At 51.2% G+C, this 15,221-nt stretch overlaps 5 protein-coding genes across 6 annotated transcripts in view; all 5 read left to right on the forward strand.

Annotated features, from left to right (window-relative positions):
• Nucleotides 1-652, forward strand: part of CNA01350 (splicing factor Prp8, putative) — an 8,520-nt gene extending 7,868 nt beyond the window's left edge. Inside the window, exons 14-15 of the mRNA XM_566595.2 lie at nucleotides 1-392; nucleotides 452-652. The exon at nucleotides 1-392 is cut by the window's left edge and continues 654 nt beyond it. Of these exons, the coding sequence (XP_566595.1) occupies nucleotides 1-392; nucleotides 452-520 (461 nt within the window). The 3' untranslated portion in view covers nucleotides 521-652. The remainder of the gene's footprint in view (nucleotides 393-451) is intronic.
• A 205-nt stretch (nucleotides 653-857) lies between these two features.
• Nucleotides 858-7,479, forward strand: CNA01360 (conserved hypothetical protein). Its single transcript, XM_566597.2, has 8 exons — nucleotides 858-2,029; nucleotides 2,080-4,519; nucleotides 4,569-4,954; nucleotides 5,004-5,172; nucleotides 5,221-5,472; nucleotides 5,521-6,521; nucleotides 6,577-6,710; nucleotides 6,770-7,479. The coding sequence occupies exons 1-8, from the start codon at nucleotides 910-912 to the stop codon at nucleotides 7,250-7,252; spliced, it is 5,985 nt and encodes a 1,994-aa protein (XP_566597.1). The 5' UTR covers nucleotides 858-909; the 3' UTR covers nucleotides 7,253-7,479.
• An 871-nt stretch (nucleotides 7,480-8,350) lies between these two features.
• CNA01370 (conserved hypothetical protein) lies at nucleotides 8,351-9,208 on the forward strand. The gene is made up of 5 exons (XM_567227.1): nucleotides 8,351-8,439; nucleotides 8,655-8,707; nucleotides 8,771-8,825; nucleotides 8,892-8,960; nucleotides 9,029-9,208. The coding sequence occupies exons 1-5, from the start codon at nucleotides 8,431-8,433 to the stop codon at nucleotides 9,122-9,124; spliced, it is 282 nt and encodes a 93-aa protein (XP_567227.1). The 5' UTR covers nucleotides 8,351-8,430; the 3' UTR covers nucleotides 9,125-9,208.
• A 474-nt stretch (nucleotides 9,209-9,682) lies between these two features.
• Nucleotides 9,683-13,156, forward strand: CNA01380 (peptidase, putative). Its single transcript, XM_566599.2, has 7 exons — nucleotides 9,683-9,857; nucleotides 9,908-9,989; nucleotides 10,047-10,160; nucleotides 10,212-10,806; nucleotides 10,861-12,729; nucleotides 12,803-12,862; nucleotides 12,922-13,156. Exons 1-7 carry the CDS (start codon nucleotides 9,757-9,759, stop codon nucleotides 12,951-12,953), a joined length of 2,853 nt encoding a protein of 950 aa, XP_566599.1. The 5' UTR covers nucleotides 9,683-9,756; the 3' UTR covers nucleotides 12,954-13,156.
• A 219-nt stretch (nucleotides 13,157-13,375) lies between these two features.
• On the forward strand, nucleotides 13,376-15,194 carry CNA01390 (conserved expressed protein). Of its 2 annotated transcripts, XM_566601.1 has the most exons (3): nucleotides 13,376-13,694; nucleotides 13,766-14,902; nucleotides 14,957-15,194. In XM_566601.1, the coding sequence occupies exons 1-3, from the start codon at nucleotides 13,484-13,486 to the stop codon at nucleotides 15,007-15,009; spliced, it is 1,401 nt and encodes a 466-aa protein (XP_566601.1). In that variant the 5' UTR covers nucleotides 13,376-13,483; the 3' UTR covers nucleotides 15,010-15,194. The 2 variants fall into 2 exon arrangements, with proteins under 2 accessions (XP_566601.1, XP_566602.1); XM_566602.1 differs by lacking the exon at nucleotides 13,376-13,694 and having other exon boundaries at nucleotides 13,733-14,902.
• The last annotated feature ends 27 nt before the right edge of the window (nucleotides 15,195-15,221 follow it).

Below are 15,221 nucleotides of genomic sequence, written 5' to 3' on the forward strand. Positions count from 1 at the left end.
AGTCACAAGAACTCAACCACCTTTCTCCTCAGGACGTTACTACCCAAGCGAAAATTATGGCAGCTCACCCTGAGTGGGGACCTCAATCCATTTGCGTCACCTGTTCTTTCACTCCTGGTTCCGTCTCTCTCAACGCATGGGACCTCACAGTGGCTGGCTTCGAATGGGGTAGGAAGAACGAGGATGTCACGGGCCAGAACCCTGGGTTCAACCCGTCCATGGCCAACCGAGTTCAATTATTGTTGTCTGACAGGATTTTGGGTATGACCTTAGTTCCTGAGGGTGGGATTTGGAACTATGGTGTTGGTTTAACTCAGAGCTGGTCAGAAAAGATTCCTTACACAATGACTCTTGACAAGCCTGAGGCGTTCTGGGCCCCTTGCCACCGACCTGTAAGTTCAATCTATTGTCTGTTTGATTGGTCCTTCTTATTGATGTATTCTTTTTATAGAACGCTTTCCTCAACTTTGCCTCCATGGAGGGGGATGATGCGGCTGACGTTGAGAATAGTTTGGAGTAAATGTTTCGTTATGAGGAATAGGAAGTCTCTTGGAGTACCCGTAAAGATCTGGTTGATTTGGTCAGTAGTACCTGTTTGTATACTAGTAGATATCCGTTTCAGTACAAAGATTCAATGCACTTTTGACTCCGATCAGAGGCAGTTTGTCATCTTCTTTCACTAATCCGGCAGCTCACTAGCAGTAGTTAAATGTACATTGTTGGATGTTCGATAATAGAGAAGCGATGGGGACAGGTCACGTGACATGGCCCGATATTTGATCCCGTACCGGCGTCCTCCAGCAAGATGGCGGAAGAGGTCCGTCACGTCCATCGTCATAGACTAACGCCAGACTTGCATTACTTCCTTTTCCTCCATTCTTCCAACCCCAACTCCCGTTGCCATCCATAATGGAGGACAACCACGTAAGTGAACATCCTCCCGAAAGCACAACGCCAGCAAGTCATCTCTTCGACTCCATCGACTCAGAAGGTGGTGCTGCCGATGACCCCTTTGCTCAGTTCGGTAGCGAACAGGATGACTATGCACCACAGCGCCAAGTACAAGAGGAAGAACATAAACCAGGCTTTCAAGCAACTACAGAAGGAGAAGCTCCGACCCCAGTCGCCCAAGTGGAAGGGAGCAGGACACCAATTCCGGCAAATGTCTTAGAAAAGCAAACTGAAGAGAAGGCAGCATACGCACCAGAAGAAACCGAAGAAGTTCAGGGAGGCGGAAAAACCCAGGAATTTATTGGAGAGCAGCAAGGAAGCCACATCACTTCTTCTCCTGTACAGGAACCTACAGCCGGCCACTTGTTTGGTCCTGTCAGTGATGGCTCCGGTGAAGACCTATTCGCGCAACTCGCTGAATCAGAAAAAGACGAGTTCACGCAGCCAGAACAGAGTCAGGATATATTGAAAAGCGAGGGGATAGATCAATCAGAAGCCCAAGGGCAAACCGAAGTATCTGTGCCACATGAAGAAAAGGACTACAGTGATCTGTTGGCTGAGTTTGAGGCTGAGAATGGTATGCTGGAACCACCTATAGGAGGACCAGTCAAATCACACTCGGAAAGCAAAGGAGAAGGGATTCAATCCCTCCTGGGTCAATCAGATACCAAAAATGATCAGACACCGGCTGCTTCGTCTCTCTTCATCGACGACCCAAATGATTCTGTTTTTGACAATATCATACCTGAGTCCGACTCCGAACCGCAAGAAGCACCCCTGTCGACCACTGCCGGCACGTTAACTAACCCGTCTATTCAGGGTCTATTCTCCAACGATACAACTGATTTTTTGAATCAGGGGCAGATCATCACGGAAGCGCAGGAGGCGGGAGGCTTGGACCAGAGTGGCGTCGAGCCTTTGGATTTCGACATTCCTCAAGGATGGTACGACGACGATGGTCAATGGCAGTGGTATACTGAGGAAGAGAAGGAGCAAGTCAAATTCGCGATGATGGGTCCTACCAGTTGGCAGGAGACCGAACAGGCACCACCGCCCTTGACCGCGGGTGCCGGAGCTAGTATGTGGTTTCATCTTCCTTGATAGCTTTTTGTTGACTAGCGTATATAGCCCTTACACCGGTTGTTCCTCGAAGCCCAGCCCTCCAATCTCAAGCTGCAATGTCAGAGAATGCTGCCCGCCGCACCCCTCAGCCCGAACCCATTGCGGCTTTCGACTCGAGCATATACGAGCCACCGGTCCCTGCGAGTACTCAGCTTGCCACAAGCACAGCGTCCTACTTCCCTGCTAATCAATCAGGGTATACGAGTGCTCCTCCGGCCAATGTCCCTCCCCAGGTTACCCGTTCAGCGACTCTCCCCGCCAGCAGTTTCAGTGTAACTGCGGCCGCGCCTAGCCCACACGTCTCTTCAAACCCCAAATCATATAATGCCTATGATCCACCTGTTTCAACCAAGCCCTATCACCACCGTTCATATGCGCCAGCTACTCAGCCTACGCCTTCTCCATACAACCCCGCCTCTTTGGGTAATGTGTTTACCTCGCCTACGGACGCCACGCTCGCCAAGTCTGAGCCTCCTAAGCCTCGACCTCAGCCCCAGCGAGCAGTGTCAACAGCGTACGATCCTCCATTTCTGAGGACCCAGGAGAAGATATCACGACCTGCTTCAGCAGTTTCCACAGGTGTCAGCTCGGCGTTTGGTGTGTCGCCTATTGTGCCGTCTCATCAGATACAAGCTCCCCCTCTTCCGCCGTCGGGACCACCCAAGCGATCTAAGGGGGAGAGTAGACCGCCTAGTCGCGGTCCGGCTTTCGCACCTCCTCCCATCACTCCCTTTGGGTCGCCCCCTCCCGTTCCGCCTTTATCCGTGCCTCCTTCAGGCCCGCCTCGACGACCTACTGGGACTAGTAGACCTCCCAGTCGAGGCCCCGCATATGCGCCTCATCCTAAGCCTCAAAGTTCAGTTCCACCGGTTCCGCCTTTGCCTACTCTTCCGGTTGAGGTGCCTGGGTCGCATACTGAGGATAATTCAGTAGCCCATGGCCGGGACTCTTTGAACTTCCCTGGCTCTTCCGAGGTTAATGAACCGTCTTTCACCCGTCCAAACGTTTGCTCTCCTGAGGGCGGGGATGAAGATAGACCACCCAGTCGAGGCAGTCAAGCCATTTCCCCATCCCTTGCTCCACATACGTTGTCTGTATCTGCGGAGCCAATTCAAGCTCCTCCTTCTGCCCCCCCTGGACAGTCGATTGGTACTACGGAGTTACGTGGTCATAATCAAACATCTGCGCCATCTCCAATGACTCATATTCCCGCTTCATCTTTATCGGAAAAACCAACTTCTTATGCTCCCCCGGAGTTTCAACAGAAAGCGCAACAGCCTCAGCCAAGCTCCTATGAACAGGTTCCTTACACCCACGACGGGTGGGAGGCAGATAGAAGCTTAATATCAGCGCAGCTGAGCTCTTACGAGCCCACTCCTCACGCTCCCTCTGATTCTCATTCTGATCATGAGGCGGAAACATTCAAAGCCATTGCTAGTGCTCCGGCAGCTGAGTCATACGAGCCGAGCTCTTACGCTCCTACGCAGTCTGATTACTATAAGCCTGGCCCCGAGGCTACCACTCAGCCCACCTCTTACAAGCCGGACCCCTACGCACCTTCATCCACCAGCGCCGTGGGTTTACAATCTCAATCTAGCCCTTATGCCCGTACTACGTCTCCTGCCCATAGCTCAGCTTATGGTACTTCTCCTCCCACCAATCACATTCCGTCGATGGCAGCTTCAGGGAACACTTTTGTACACGCGCCATATGCTGGCCAAAGTGCATATCAGTCTCAGAACGAGAGTTCTGTTCGGCAGTCGAATCTATCCATGAATCGTTCATCTATGCCATCTTCTACGTCATTATATGTACCTTCGCAATCTTCAAGCAACTACAATCCCGTGGGGTCGCCGGCCCAAAGCCCTACATATGGCATGTCTCCGCCCTCAACCAACTACTTCCAGTCCATGCCTGCCCAACGCAGTGCCTCTATTGATACATCGTATGTTCCTCAACAAGTACTCGAACAGAAGCCTATCAGTGAAGACCCTCTCGCACGAACAACCCTTGCTTCTCGCAACGCTCCCATTGCCGTCTTTGGTTTTGGCGGCGTCTTGATCACTGCTTTCCCAGGTGCATCAGAATCCGATAATTTTGCCAAGGGCCACGCTCGCATACCATCGTACGGCTACGCTTCCGGCAGAGGTCAGCTGTGGATTAGGAATATTTCTGAGGTAGTGGCGCCTGGTGCTCTGAAGAGCGACCAGTCTGCTTTCCCAGGGCCTTTGGTGAACGATATTTCTGGACCCAAGGGTGCTGCGGGTGAGAAAAAGAAGAAGGAAGCTGTTTTGGCATATTTGCGTGACAGGGCGGAGGAAGTCGAGAGGGGTTTGCCTTACTTGAAGTCCTCAGCTAGTCGAGCACGGCGCGAGGATGAGGGTAGACTTGTTCTGCTGAGATTATTGGAGGCGTTGGTCATTGGAGAGGGTAAATTGGCTGGAAAGTAAGTCCCGTCTATATCCCACTGAAGATATTTGCTGATTCAATTCTAGTCCCAAGGTTGAGGATGCTATACGAGTGGCCTTGTCGAACCCCTCATCTCCAAATGTTCCCACTGCGCCGGGGCATGTAACCACCCTGTCCAATGGTCTTTACCCTTCAACGTCTTCCAAGTCCGCTTCCCCTGTTGCAGCCAACCCCTCTCAGTTAAGCCGCTTGTCTACCCTGCTTGCCCAAGGCCAGAAAAAGGAAGCAGCTGAATACGCGATCGACCATGGTCTTTGGTCACATGCTTTGGTGATCAGTAGCGCTGTCGGTGCCGAATTGTGGAAGGATACCGTGATGAGGTTCACAGCGGCAGAGTTGAGTGCTAGGAGCGAAGGTACTGCCGGTATCAGGGCTTCATATGCTCTTATCGGGGGCATGAGCCATTCTTCTTGTGAGTAACATCGATCTGAGCATGTATAAGGCTGACGCAATCATTTCAGTGGACGACTTGATCAATGCGGCTACAATCACGGAAGATCCATCCCAGGACCAATGGCGAGAGGTGATTTCTTCAGTTCTATTCCATGCCAAGCCTGCCGATCTTGCTTGTCTCGATGAACTGGGGTCAAGATTCCTCCAGATGGGCCTGGTCAATGCAGCTCATGCTTGGTATGTTCCTTCTCAGTGTCATGGAAGCCTGTTGCTGATCTGCATCAGCTTCCTGCTCTCGCCGCTTTCGCCTTTCTTGGATACAACACCTGCGTCCTATGAGCGTGGTATCATGATGACCCACAATACTCGAGACGAAGAATCAACCATCTTTGTTGAGATTGCTGAATATGCCAGGAGTTTGGTACCTGTCCCAAAGGGTCAGGAGCAGATCACTGTGGGCTTACCGCAGCTCTTGCCGTACAAACTTGCTAGGGCATGGCGGTTAGCTGAGTTGGGTGAGGTTGCTTTAGCGAAGAGGTGAGTGCGCGCAATCTCCATTGACGACTCCGTACTGAAATGCAACAGATACTGTGCCGCTATTGAAGCCGGCGCGAAGCCCTTGACTAAGAGTGCCCAGATTCAGTCTCTTCTCCCTCCCGCCTTTATGGCCAGCCTTGAAGATCTTCTCGAACGATTGACCGGTACCCCTTCAATTGACCCCGCCAATGTGTTGGGTGGTGGCCGCAAATCAAGTAAACCAGGCTTTGACAAACTTGGGTCTTGGATTGAAGGTCGCTTGACCAAGTTTATCGCTGGCGAAGAAGGTGAAAAGGCGATTCCCAAGCCGGCTGCATCAAGTGGAAAGGCGGAGGGACCGTTTGCTCATTTTAGCTCCGTTTCGCCAGACCCGTCTGGGTCGATCTCTCGAAACCCTTCTATGGCCGATGTCGGTAGTTACAGCGCATCCAATGGGTTCTTGGGTGTACAACCGATGTCTCGAACCACCTCTCCAGCTGTTCAGGGCCAATACAACCCTTACGGCCAGCAATCACAACCTTACGGCGCACCGCCCAAGAGCACTTTAGATGTTCGCTCCTTGTCTCCTGCTACCTCACATTCCGCCCAAGCACACAACAACCTTTACACCTCTCAGTCCCAACCTTCCAGCTCTACTAGTTCATCTTATGGTGACTCGCAGGGTCGCCGTACTGACTTTGGAGGAGGCTTCACCCCGTGGGCCAGCAACGCAGGATCAGAGGTGCAGGCGGAAGACGGAGAAATGACCCCGCATGCTTATGAGGCGCCCGTCGGAGACGACCAGGCCGAATTTATAACTCCCATGGCTGGGCTTTCGATAGGCCCGAGCACGTCTGGTACCCTCAATTATACACCTCGGGCCTCTCAGCCTGCTTACGATCTAGGCGACGAAGGTGAAGATCTTGGATTTGGAAATACGTCATTGTCTAAGGGAAGGCCCACGAAGACGGTCGGTGAAGGAGAAGGCAAGGGCGAGGCGAGCGGGGGCAAGCCTACCAAGGGAGGTAAGGAGGAACCCAAAAAGGAAGAGCCTACTCAGCCCGCGAAACGTGAGTATCCGTTCATTCTTTCAAATGATGATGGCTAATACCATTCCATGAATAGAAGAGCAACATCAATCATCGTCGTGGCTTGGGAGGTTATGGGGAAAGAAGGAAGGTGGTCCGGTTAAAGCAAACTTGGGTGAAGAGACATCTATGGTGTACGATCCTGACCAGAAAAGATGGGTAGTCAAGGGCGTGAGTGATCTTATTTGGATGACAAGGATATTTTAACATGCTAAGCTTTTTAACTATAGGCAAAGGGTGCTTCTGCAGCTCCTGCAGCTCCTCCTCCGCCACCCCGAGCCCAAACCGCCTCGCCATCCCACACATCCCGCCCCGCACCCTCCACCCGTGCCATGTCGGCTGCCCCTCCTCCTCCCGGCCCCAGCTCCAGTGACGGATCCTTCAGTACATTGCCTCGTTCAGCCAACGTTCCCCCGCCTCCTGCGGGGATGTCAGCGTCCACATTTGCTGAAGGTCCTGATGGTGGGATCAGGCGGATGAAGTCGAGTTTGACAATGAGTCAAGGACAAGGGCCTCCCTCTGGGCCTTTGTCCGGTCCACCTTCCGGTCCGCCGTCACAACCTCCCAGCAGGACATCGTCGGCGTCGGCGACTTCGGCGTCCCTTGATGATTTGCTGTCTGGCTCGAGACCCGCTAGTAAGAGGCCTGGATCGGCTATGAAAAAGGGAGCGAGGAATAGATATGTGGATGTCTTCCAATCCGAGGGATCGTAAGCTGGTAAAGATGAAAGCCAAAATGGAGAATGGTTCGGGAGGGAGTGGAAAGTTTGCAAAAGGAATACTGGGAATGATAAGATGAATCGTAGTATTTTACAGTACTCTTAATGATCGGGTGCTTGATATACGGCTATGGTATGCAGCAAATGTGTCTTGCTTAATGATTAACACTTGAAAGAGTTGCTGGAAAGATGATGATTGATTTAAGTCGACGGCAGTGCGAAGATAACGGAGAAACGAAGAAAGAGAAGGATGAAAGACGTCATGTGAAAATACAACTGATATCCCATGACTTTAGTGGCCGGAAAGAGAACAGCTACTGTATATAAGGACTGGGAAGTCGATGCAGCCTATCACTTTTCGATTGTTTATAAGTGCATAGTATATTTGTATCCTCTTTTCCCGTCAAGCCGATTCTGCTGCTTTCCAACAAGTCGACATGGTCAGCCACCAGAAACAAGGAAGGAAGAAGAGTGTTCCACATCAAGCGCCACTGCTTCCCGCTGCTTGCCTGCTTGCCTCTCTTTGACGGTAGCTTACGCGCATTGAAGGGGCCCTCACCTCGCTTTGTCACCCAGCGTCCGACATTCGAGCGATGAGCTCGGTTGCCACCGATAATAATAGCCAACTAATGAACAATTATTACCAGGAGCTTAACTTTTTCTTGGCGAGCGGTGAAAGGGCCAAGTAGTGGTACACCACTGGAGACTTTGCGATTGGATCCATCCCCGCCACTCACAACTAGGATCGCGAAACATTTTTTTTCATCCGACCACACCTCATCAATCTCTGCTCCCACTATTATGTAGTGGCAAATCAGGCGATGCATACCTAATGCTCTGGCGTAGAGGATTGTTTAACGGGAATACGGACGAATAACTACGTACGTACTCCAACAACCGGCGCGGACGCGACGACTAGTAGTCTTTGCTGTGGCTGGACGGAGGTAATAAAGGCCACGTCACGGAATTAAATGACGGACGGGCGCGGCGGAGGGCCGAGGATATCCGAATTGGAGGGAGAAGGGGACTTTAATAACCTCCCCAGGACGAAGGGTTTTCCTCTTTTCTTTTCTTCAAGAACAAGAATCTGTCTGAAAAGACTCCAAAAACAAAAACAAAAAAAGCTACTCCCACCTACTTATCTTATCCTACTCCCAGCAACAATCCTTAACCATGCCCGTCGTGAGTCATTCGGATTTTATCGTATCTCTTTCCATCTTCGCGAGACTCGCCGGCGCGCGCTTTAACAACAAACAACACCCCATGGCCACCCGATTTTTCCCGGCCATTCCTTGCTCCGCGTCTTCTTGAGGCCCTACCAGCCGCTTCCTTCAGACTTGTTCGAGACGATTCTAGAAACCGTGTACGGGATGTACTGACTTGTACCCCTTTTGCAGAACCGTGCTGTCATGAAGAAGTGGTTCCCCGTTGAAGTCATGCCCATCTTCGGGTATGTCCAGTCATGTCGCGTCGGCCGATCAGACGAGTATAATCGACTAACACTTCTTAATAGCATTGTCGGTATCGCTTGTGTTGGTGCCACTGCCTATCTCTGGAAGCTCTCTCAGGTATGTCTGATATGCAAGAAAAAATAATTAAAACGCAAGGGGACATTTGGCTGATTTTCGATGCAGGGCCCTGAGGTCGTCTGGGACCGATCTTCTGACTGGAGGCCCTGGGACAAGGTCAAGCACGACGAGAACGTACGTGTTTTCGATACTTGTCAGGATCTATGATTATTATTATTTTGCTTACGGTATACTCCCCACAGCTCAAGTACATCACTGTTAACCCCGAGTTCTGGGCTCAGCGAAGGGCTCAGGCCGCTGGTACCAAGACCGGCGAGCGAGCTGTTGATGCTATCTAAGTGTCTGGGATTTGGAGAGAGTATGTAGATGTAGATGTGTAGCTTTTTTTCTGTTGGATTCGCATGGCATTTCTGTTTCTTCTATTTTTCCGTTTGTCGCCCGCCGCCGGGTCGACTCCGGGTGTATTTTGTGGTCTGTAGATGCTAGGCTTGGCGGCCGCCTGAGATAAATCTGAAATTTTGTTTCCTGTTGCTTGAACGGCTGGCGACGCTTATTTCACTGGCTTACGGGACGGAAGTAGTTGTACTAATAAGATTTGAGCCGACCCGGCCGGCGGTGGCTTGGTGTGCCTGAATTTGTCTACTTTATCAGAGCAGTCTTTGTCGGAATGGGCAATGAGAGCGAGGAGAGAGTGCGACTTGCTGGCGGCGACGGTCTGCACGGCGATGAGGAGGAGAACAACGCTGAGGAAGGAAGAATGCAGCAGACAACGACACAAGCCACTGACGAGGTGCATGCAACTGCGTCCACTGTTCCCCGTTCCGCCTCGAACCCTTCCGTCCTCTTTCATCTTCTCATTTCCCTTTCATCCTGCTTTCCACAACCTTCTTGCACACCGGTATTCCGCCGCCCACATTCTTTATTAGCCCTTCTTATAATACATCGGGCGTAGGCGTTCTTTCCATCCGTAATGGTCGCCTTCCACGCGTCCTCCGCGCTCCTCTCCTTTGCCCTTCTTGCGCCTGGCTTTGCCAACGCCTTCAATCTTGATGATATCAAAAGGGGTTCCGAGTAAGTTACATGGTCAATAGTAGACACGCACAGGGCTGATCCCTCTACAGCTCCGTCTTACCGGGGAGGTACATTGTCGAATTCGATAGCGATGCTCACCTCACCTCTGCCGGTCTAAAGAGAGCCGCTACAGTGAGCTGACCCTCGCGTACCATCCGCGTAACAAGCTGACTTTAATTTTTCTTCAAGCCCCATGAATACTTCTATAAAGAACTTGATGCTCGCTCGTCCTCTTATACTGTCCACCAGGAATACGATTGTGACTTGTTCTACGGCGCGTCTCTCTCCATTTCCTCTGATGTTGTGAGTGACGCATCCTGAGCCCAGTTGATGTCCATCTAACCCAAATTTTAGGATCTTGAGAGCCTGCTCGACATCGCTGGTGTCATCGATCTCCGGGCTGTTCATTTACTCACCTTGCCCGCCGAGCCCCTTTCCAAGGAAAACACCCAATGGTCCGCCAGTTCTCACTCTTCGTCATCCAGCTCTGCATCTGCCACTGCTTCAGCTGCTTCCACTTCGGCACCGTTCTCCAACCTCCCCCAGATCCAGGCTGACGTTGTCCAAGCCTCTGGGAACAAGGGAAAAGGAATCAAAATCGGTATCATTGACGGTGGTGTGGACTATACACGAGAACCTCTTGGTGGCTGTTTCGGGCCCGGCTGCAAGATTGCGGGAGGTTATGACTTTGTCGGTGATGATTACGATGGAACTAATGATCCTGTGCCGGACAACGATCCTTACGACAACTGTTATTCCCACGGCACTTTTATCTCTGGCATCATTGGTGCCAACGAGAATGTCTACGGAGCCGTAGGTGTCGCCCCCGAGTCGAGCTTGTATGTCTACAGGGTGTTTGGTTGCAACGGCGCGGCTTCGGATGACATTGTCCTTGCGGCGATGCAAAAAGCGTATGACGACGACATGGATGTCATCAACCTCTCTCTTGGTAGGTTTACTCCTTTAAGTGAAAGACAAAACGTTTAGCTCATACGATTTCTAGGTGAACCCTCTGGATGGACCGAGAGTACACTTAGCGTCTTTGCCTCCCGACTTGTTGCCAGAGGCACAATTCTCACCATCTCTGCTGGCAATCAGGGGCAAGTCGGTGGCTTTTACTCTTACTCTCCTTCCGCGGGTAAGGGAGTCATCAACGTTGGTTCCAGTGACAGCTCTATCTATCCTGCTCATCTGGCCACTGTTTCCACCGGTTACGGCCCCATTGCCTACTACAACTACAAAGCGTACAGCGACAAGACGTTGCCCCTCTACACTTTTGACTCGGACATCTATGGATGTACCTTGCCAGACGATGTTCCCGACTTGTCACCTTACCTCGTCGTCGTCCGTCGAGGTGGATGTTCCTTGTCTGAAAAGGCTCAAAACGTCTACAACGCCGGTGGAACTGCCATCTTCGTCGTCAATGACGAGACTTCCCTTCCCATCTATCAAAATTTCCCTCTTATCGACTTTGCCCTCATTAGCGACGATGACGGTAACTACCTCCTCAATCAGCTCAACACATCCGCCAACACCACCGTCTCTTTTTCTTTCAACCCTATCGCCCTGCCCAACATATGGACAGCCAATACCACATCTTACTTTTCAGAAATTGGTCCTACCAACGATTTGTACTTTGCTCCATCTGTGCTCGCCCCTGGTACCAACGTTGTCGGTGTCACGCCTACGGCTTTTTACAACTGGACTATCGCGGATGGCACTTCCTATTCTTCTGCCTATGCTGCTGGAGCTGCCGCTCTCTACCTCGCCGCCAAAGGTACAAACAATGTCAGCCCGAGCGACGTCTTGTCTGCGTTCGAAGTCACTGCTCAGCAACTTCCCGTCTCCGTCTCTGATAGCTCTCTTGTGAGCGTCGCTGTCCAGGGTGCAGGCAGAGTGCAGCTCAGCGACGCTATCTATGCCGTCGCCGACATTTCTCCTTCCGAAATTACATTGAACGACACGGCCAACTTTGATAAATTGCATGTGCTGACAATCAAGAACCCTGGTAAGAAGTGGGTAACGTACAAACTGTCTCACGAGCCTGCCGGTACCGCTTTGGCTTTCCAATCCGGGCTTAATCAGTCGAACGACCAGCCTTTGCCCCAAGTATCCAACGCAGCATCCGTCAACATCTTCCCTTCCTCACTCACCCTCTGGCCTGGTCAGTCTCTCCTCACGACCGTCAAGTTCACCGCTCCTACTGGTCTTGACGCTCAGACCTTTCCCATCTATTCTGGATTCATCAAGGTCACCGGCGGTGGCAGCACTGTCAAGGTCCCTTATATGGGTGTCGCGGCCAACATGAAAGACATGCCCGTCCTCGACCCTACGGATTGGTATCTCGGCATGAACTCGCCTGCTATCGTCGATGTGGATGGCAACGTCCAACAAGGCCCGGCAACATATACGTTTAGCAACGTGAGCTACCCCTCGGTGCTTTACCGTCTTGCCGGAGGAACACCTTTGCTCGTGATTGACTTGATTGACGCAAATGCCAACCTTACTTTTACTCCCGATTACACCACTCGAAAGCGTTCCCCGACTTTTGAACAGGAAACGGAGAACGACGAGCGCCGCCGCTCACTTTCCGCTCGACGTCTTAAATCTACCGGCGCATCCTTTGCTGCTACCACGAAGAGCAAGGGTCTCCACTCTCTTTGGTGTCACTTGACACACTATAAAGCTTCCGGGTGCTCAAAGACTGGCAGCACGTTCCAGCAGGTATCTATCATTGGGAACTTGTATGTGGGCGAGTACTTGCCGAGGAGCACGGATAACGTTGATGGCCAAGGAGGGGATTACTCGACCTTTGAATTGAGTTCAGCGACATTCTCGAATGGGACGACTATTCCCAATGGAGATTACAAATGTGAGTGTTTTTTGTCGACATGTGTCTTGCCTCAACGAAAAGGGAAAAAATTGAAAATGCTGATGGTTTCTAGTCCTTATGAGGGCGTTGCACATCACGGGGGATAACACGAACGAATCAGATTATGAATCTTGTAAGCCTACTCACCTCCAGTCGTTTGTGAGAACCTTGTGCTGATGACGGCTTGGACAGGGGTTTCTCAATCATTCACCGTTGCCCAATAAGCTCACCATCTCTGCTTTTATGTGTGTGTTCCTAGTGTTTCAAGGACAGTTATTATCCATACCGAACGGACATTTCCAAACCAAAGGCTGCCATGTACGTAGTTCAGTAGTATAATACGCTTTGCTTTTCTTTTTCTTTTTTTCCTTCCTGGAATCTTTGGACACTCGCGATGAGAAGAAAAATAGCGTCATGAAACGATGAATTACGCATTGTTGTTGGTCTGACCATACATGTGTTGTGACGCAACCATAAAAGTTCAACTACGTGATTAGATGATCGTTGTCCCGATCCAACCTCCTCGAGAACCAGAGAATCGAGATCCGGAGACCCCAAACCGTTGCACGGTGATGTTCCGGATCTGAGGAAGACAACTGTAATTATTGTACTCTCTGCTTATTTGGAAGTGAAGAAATGAAGTGATGCAAAACCCAAGTGGTCGCGAAATAGCCTCTGACAGAGAAACATTCCAGCGCTTCCGGACGTGCTCTCCATTTCATCACCAAGCATCGTTCCACAACTGAAAACAAGAATGTCCGGTGATCCTCCTGGACCTCCTCCGGGAAGACCTCCAGTCGCCAATGTGCCATACATCCCTCAACCAGGTGCACCTGCTGCCCCGTCGTTCCGCCCACCTGCTGCTCCGGGATTCGGCTTTCCTCCAGGTCCATCTCCGGGGATGCCCTTCAGTGTCGGAGGGTTCCCGCATCCCCTCCTTCCACCTGGATGGTCCGAACATAGAGGTAGGTCCTATTGATCTTTATTCCGAGTAAGAGTGGAGGGTGAATGAAAGTGCTGACGCATGTAAGCATAGCCCCGGATGGCATAACGCCTTATTACTATAACGCTCAAACTCGCGAATCGACATACATCCGCCCCACTTTCCCTCCCTTCCCTCTCGGGACCACTCCACCCACTGGGTCTCCAGTTCATGGCGCAGTTACCCCAGGCGGAACGGGAGCTGGTGAGGAAAAGACGAAGAAGAAGAAGAAGGAAAAGCCCAAGGACAAGGTGCCGATCCCCGGTACTGGCTGGATGCGAATCACGACAACTGAAGGGAATGTGTTTTACTTTGAAAAGGAGAACAAAAGATCGGAATGGACTGTTCCAGATGAGATCAAGGAAGCTGTAACTCAACTGGAGGAGGAGGAGAGGAAGAAAAAGAAGGAAAAAGATAAAGTGGAGCAAGAGAGGCTTGAGCAGAAGAGGATTGAAAAGCTGAAAGAGCTGGAGAGGATCAGGGCGGAGATAGATGCTGAGAGGAGGAAGAAGGAAGAGGCAGAAAAGGAGAGAAAGAGGAAACAGGGGGAGGGTGGCGAAGATGATGCACCGGAGGAGAAGAAGGCCAGGGTGGGCGACCAAGAGCAAGTGGAGGAGGACGTGGTTGGCCCAGAGGGCGAAGACGACAAAGAGGCCTGGATGAAGGCTGTTGCCGCCGAGTTCGCCGAGAAGGATGCTCAAACCAAAAAGGATTTGGAAGAGCAAGATGAAAAGACTAAAAAGGAAGAGGCCGAAGCCGCAAAAAAGGTCTTTGCCGTCCCTGAAAAGGTCAACTTTTCTGTCGAAGAAGGACGTGCATTGTTCAAGGCTTTGCTCATTGAAAAGGACATCTCGCCGTTTGCCCCCTGGGATCAATCCCTGCCCTTATTCATCAACGATCCGCGCTACGTGCTTCTCTCATCTACGAAAGACCGACGTGAGGTGTATGAAGAGTACTGCCGTGAAGTTGGTCGGGCCAAACGCCTCAAGAAGGGTTCTTCCGCGGAAGAGAAGAAGGCAGAGCCAGAGAAGGAATACCAAGCCTTGCTGGATAAGGAAGTGACAAGTACTAGGACGAGATGGGATGACTTTAGAAAAAAATGGAAGAAGGATAGGAGATTTTATGCTTTTGGCAGAGATGATCACCAGAGGGAAAAGGTATTTAAGCAGCATTTGAGAGATCTTGGCGAGCGTAAGCACAGTAATTGTTTGATCGTTGATAGTGAAATAACTTTTGGATCTGCAGGTAAACGAGCTGCAGCGCAGAAAGCCGAAGAAGACTTCAACTCTTCTCTGTAAGGGACGAGGGTAGGAGGAAGAGTACGTAAGAGGAAGGCGGGAGGAAGAGTAGGAGGACCGTGCGGGCAGGCGTTAGGGAGGAGAGAGGTCCAAGCGGAGGGTGCAGGGAAAGTGTGAGGAAGATGAGTCAGCTCGTAGAGCTGAAGAAGATATAAAAGGCGTAGCCTTAGAGTAGATGAATGCATTGGGCTTTAGGACTACCTGGAAAACGT

This window comes from Cryptococcus neoformans, chromosome 1, assembly GCF_000091045.1.
Source record: "Cryptococcus neoformans var. neoformans JEC21 chromosome 1, complete sequence".
In the NCBI taxonomy this organism is placed as follows: Eukaryota; Fungi; Basidiomycota; class Tremellomycetes; order Tremellales; family Cryptococcaceae; genus Cryptococcus; species Cryptococcus deneoformans.

Coding starts and splice junctions, on each gene's coding strand:
- CNA01360 (XM_566597.2), top strand. CDS start 910: ATGGAGGACAACCACGTAAGTGAACATCCTCCCGAAAGCACAACGCCA. Junction 5,473..5,520: donor GAGGTTGCTTTAGCGAAGAG/GTGAGTGCGCGC, acceptor GAAATGCAACAG/ATACTGTGCCGCTATTGAAG. Junction 6,522..6,576: donor GCCTACTCAGCCCGCGAAAC/GTGAGTATCCGT, acceptor TTCCATGAATAG/AAGAGCAACATCAATCATCG.
- CNA01370 (XM_567227.1), top strand. Junction 8,708..8,770: donor GAAGTCATGCCCATCTTCGG/GTATGTCCAGTC, acceptor ACTTCTTAATAG/CATTGTCGGTATCGCTTGTG. Junction 8,961..9,028: donor AGGTCAAGCACGACGAGAAC/GTACGTGTTTTC, acceptor TACTCCCCACAG/CTCAAGTACATCACTGTTAA.
- CNA01380 (XM_566599.2), top strand. CDS start 9,757: ATGGTCGCCTTCCACGCGTCCTCCGCGCTCCTCTCCTTTGCCCTTCTT. Junction 10,161..10,211: donor TCTCCATTTCCTCTGATGTT/GTGAGTGACGCA, acceptor CCCAAATTTTAG/GATCTTGAGAGCCTGCTCGA. Junction 12,863..12,921: donor CGAATCAGATTATGAATCTT/GTAAGCCTACTC, acceptor CGGCTTGGACAG/GGGTTTCTCAATCATTCACC.
- CNA01390 (XM_566601.1), top strand. CDS start 13,484: ATGTCCGGTGATCCTCCTGGACCTCCTCCGGGAAGACCTCCAGTCGCC. Junction 13,695..13,765: donor TGGATGGTCCGAACATAGAG/GTAGGTCCTATT, acceptor ATGTAAGCATAG/CCCCGGATGGCATAACGCCT. Junction 14,903..14,956: donor TTTGAGAGATCTTGGCGAGC/GTAAGCACAGTA, acceptor TTGGATCTGCAG/GTAAACGAGCTGCAGCGCAG.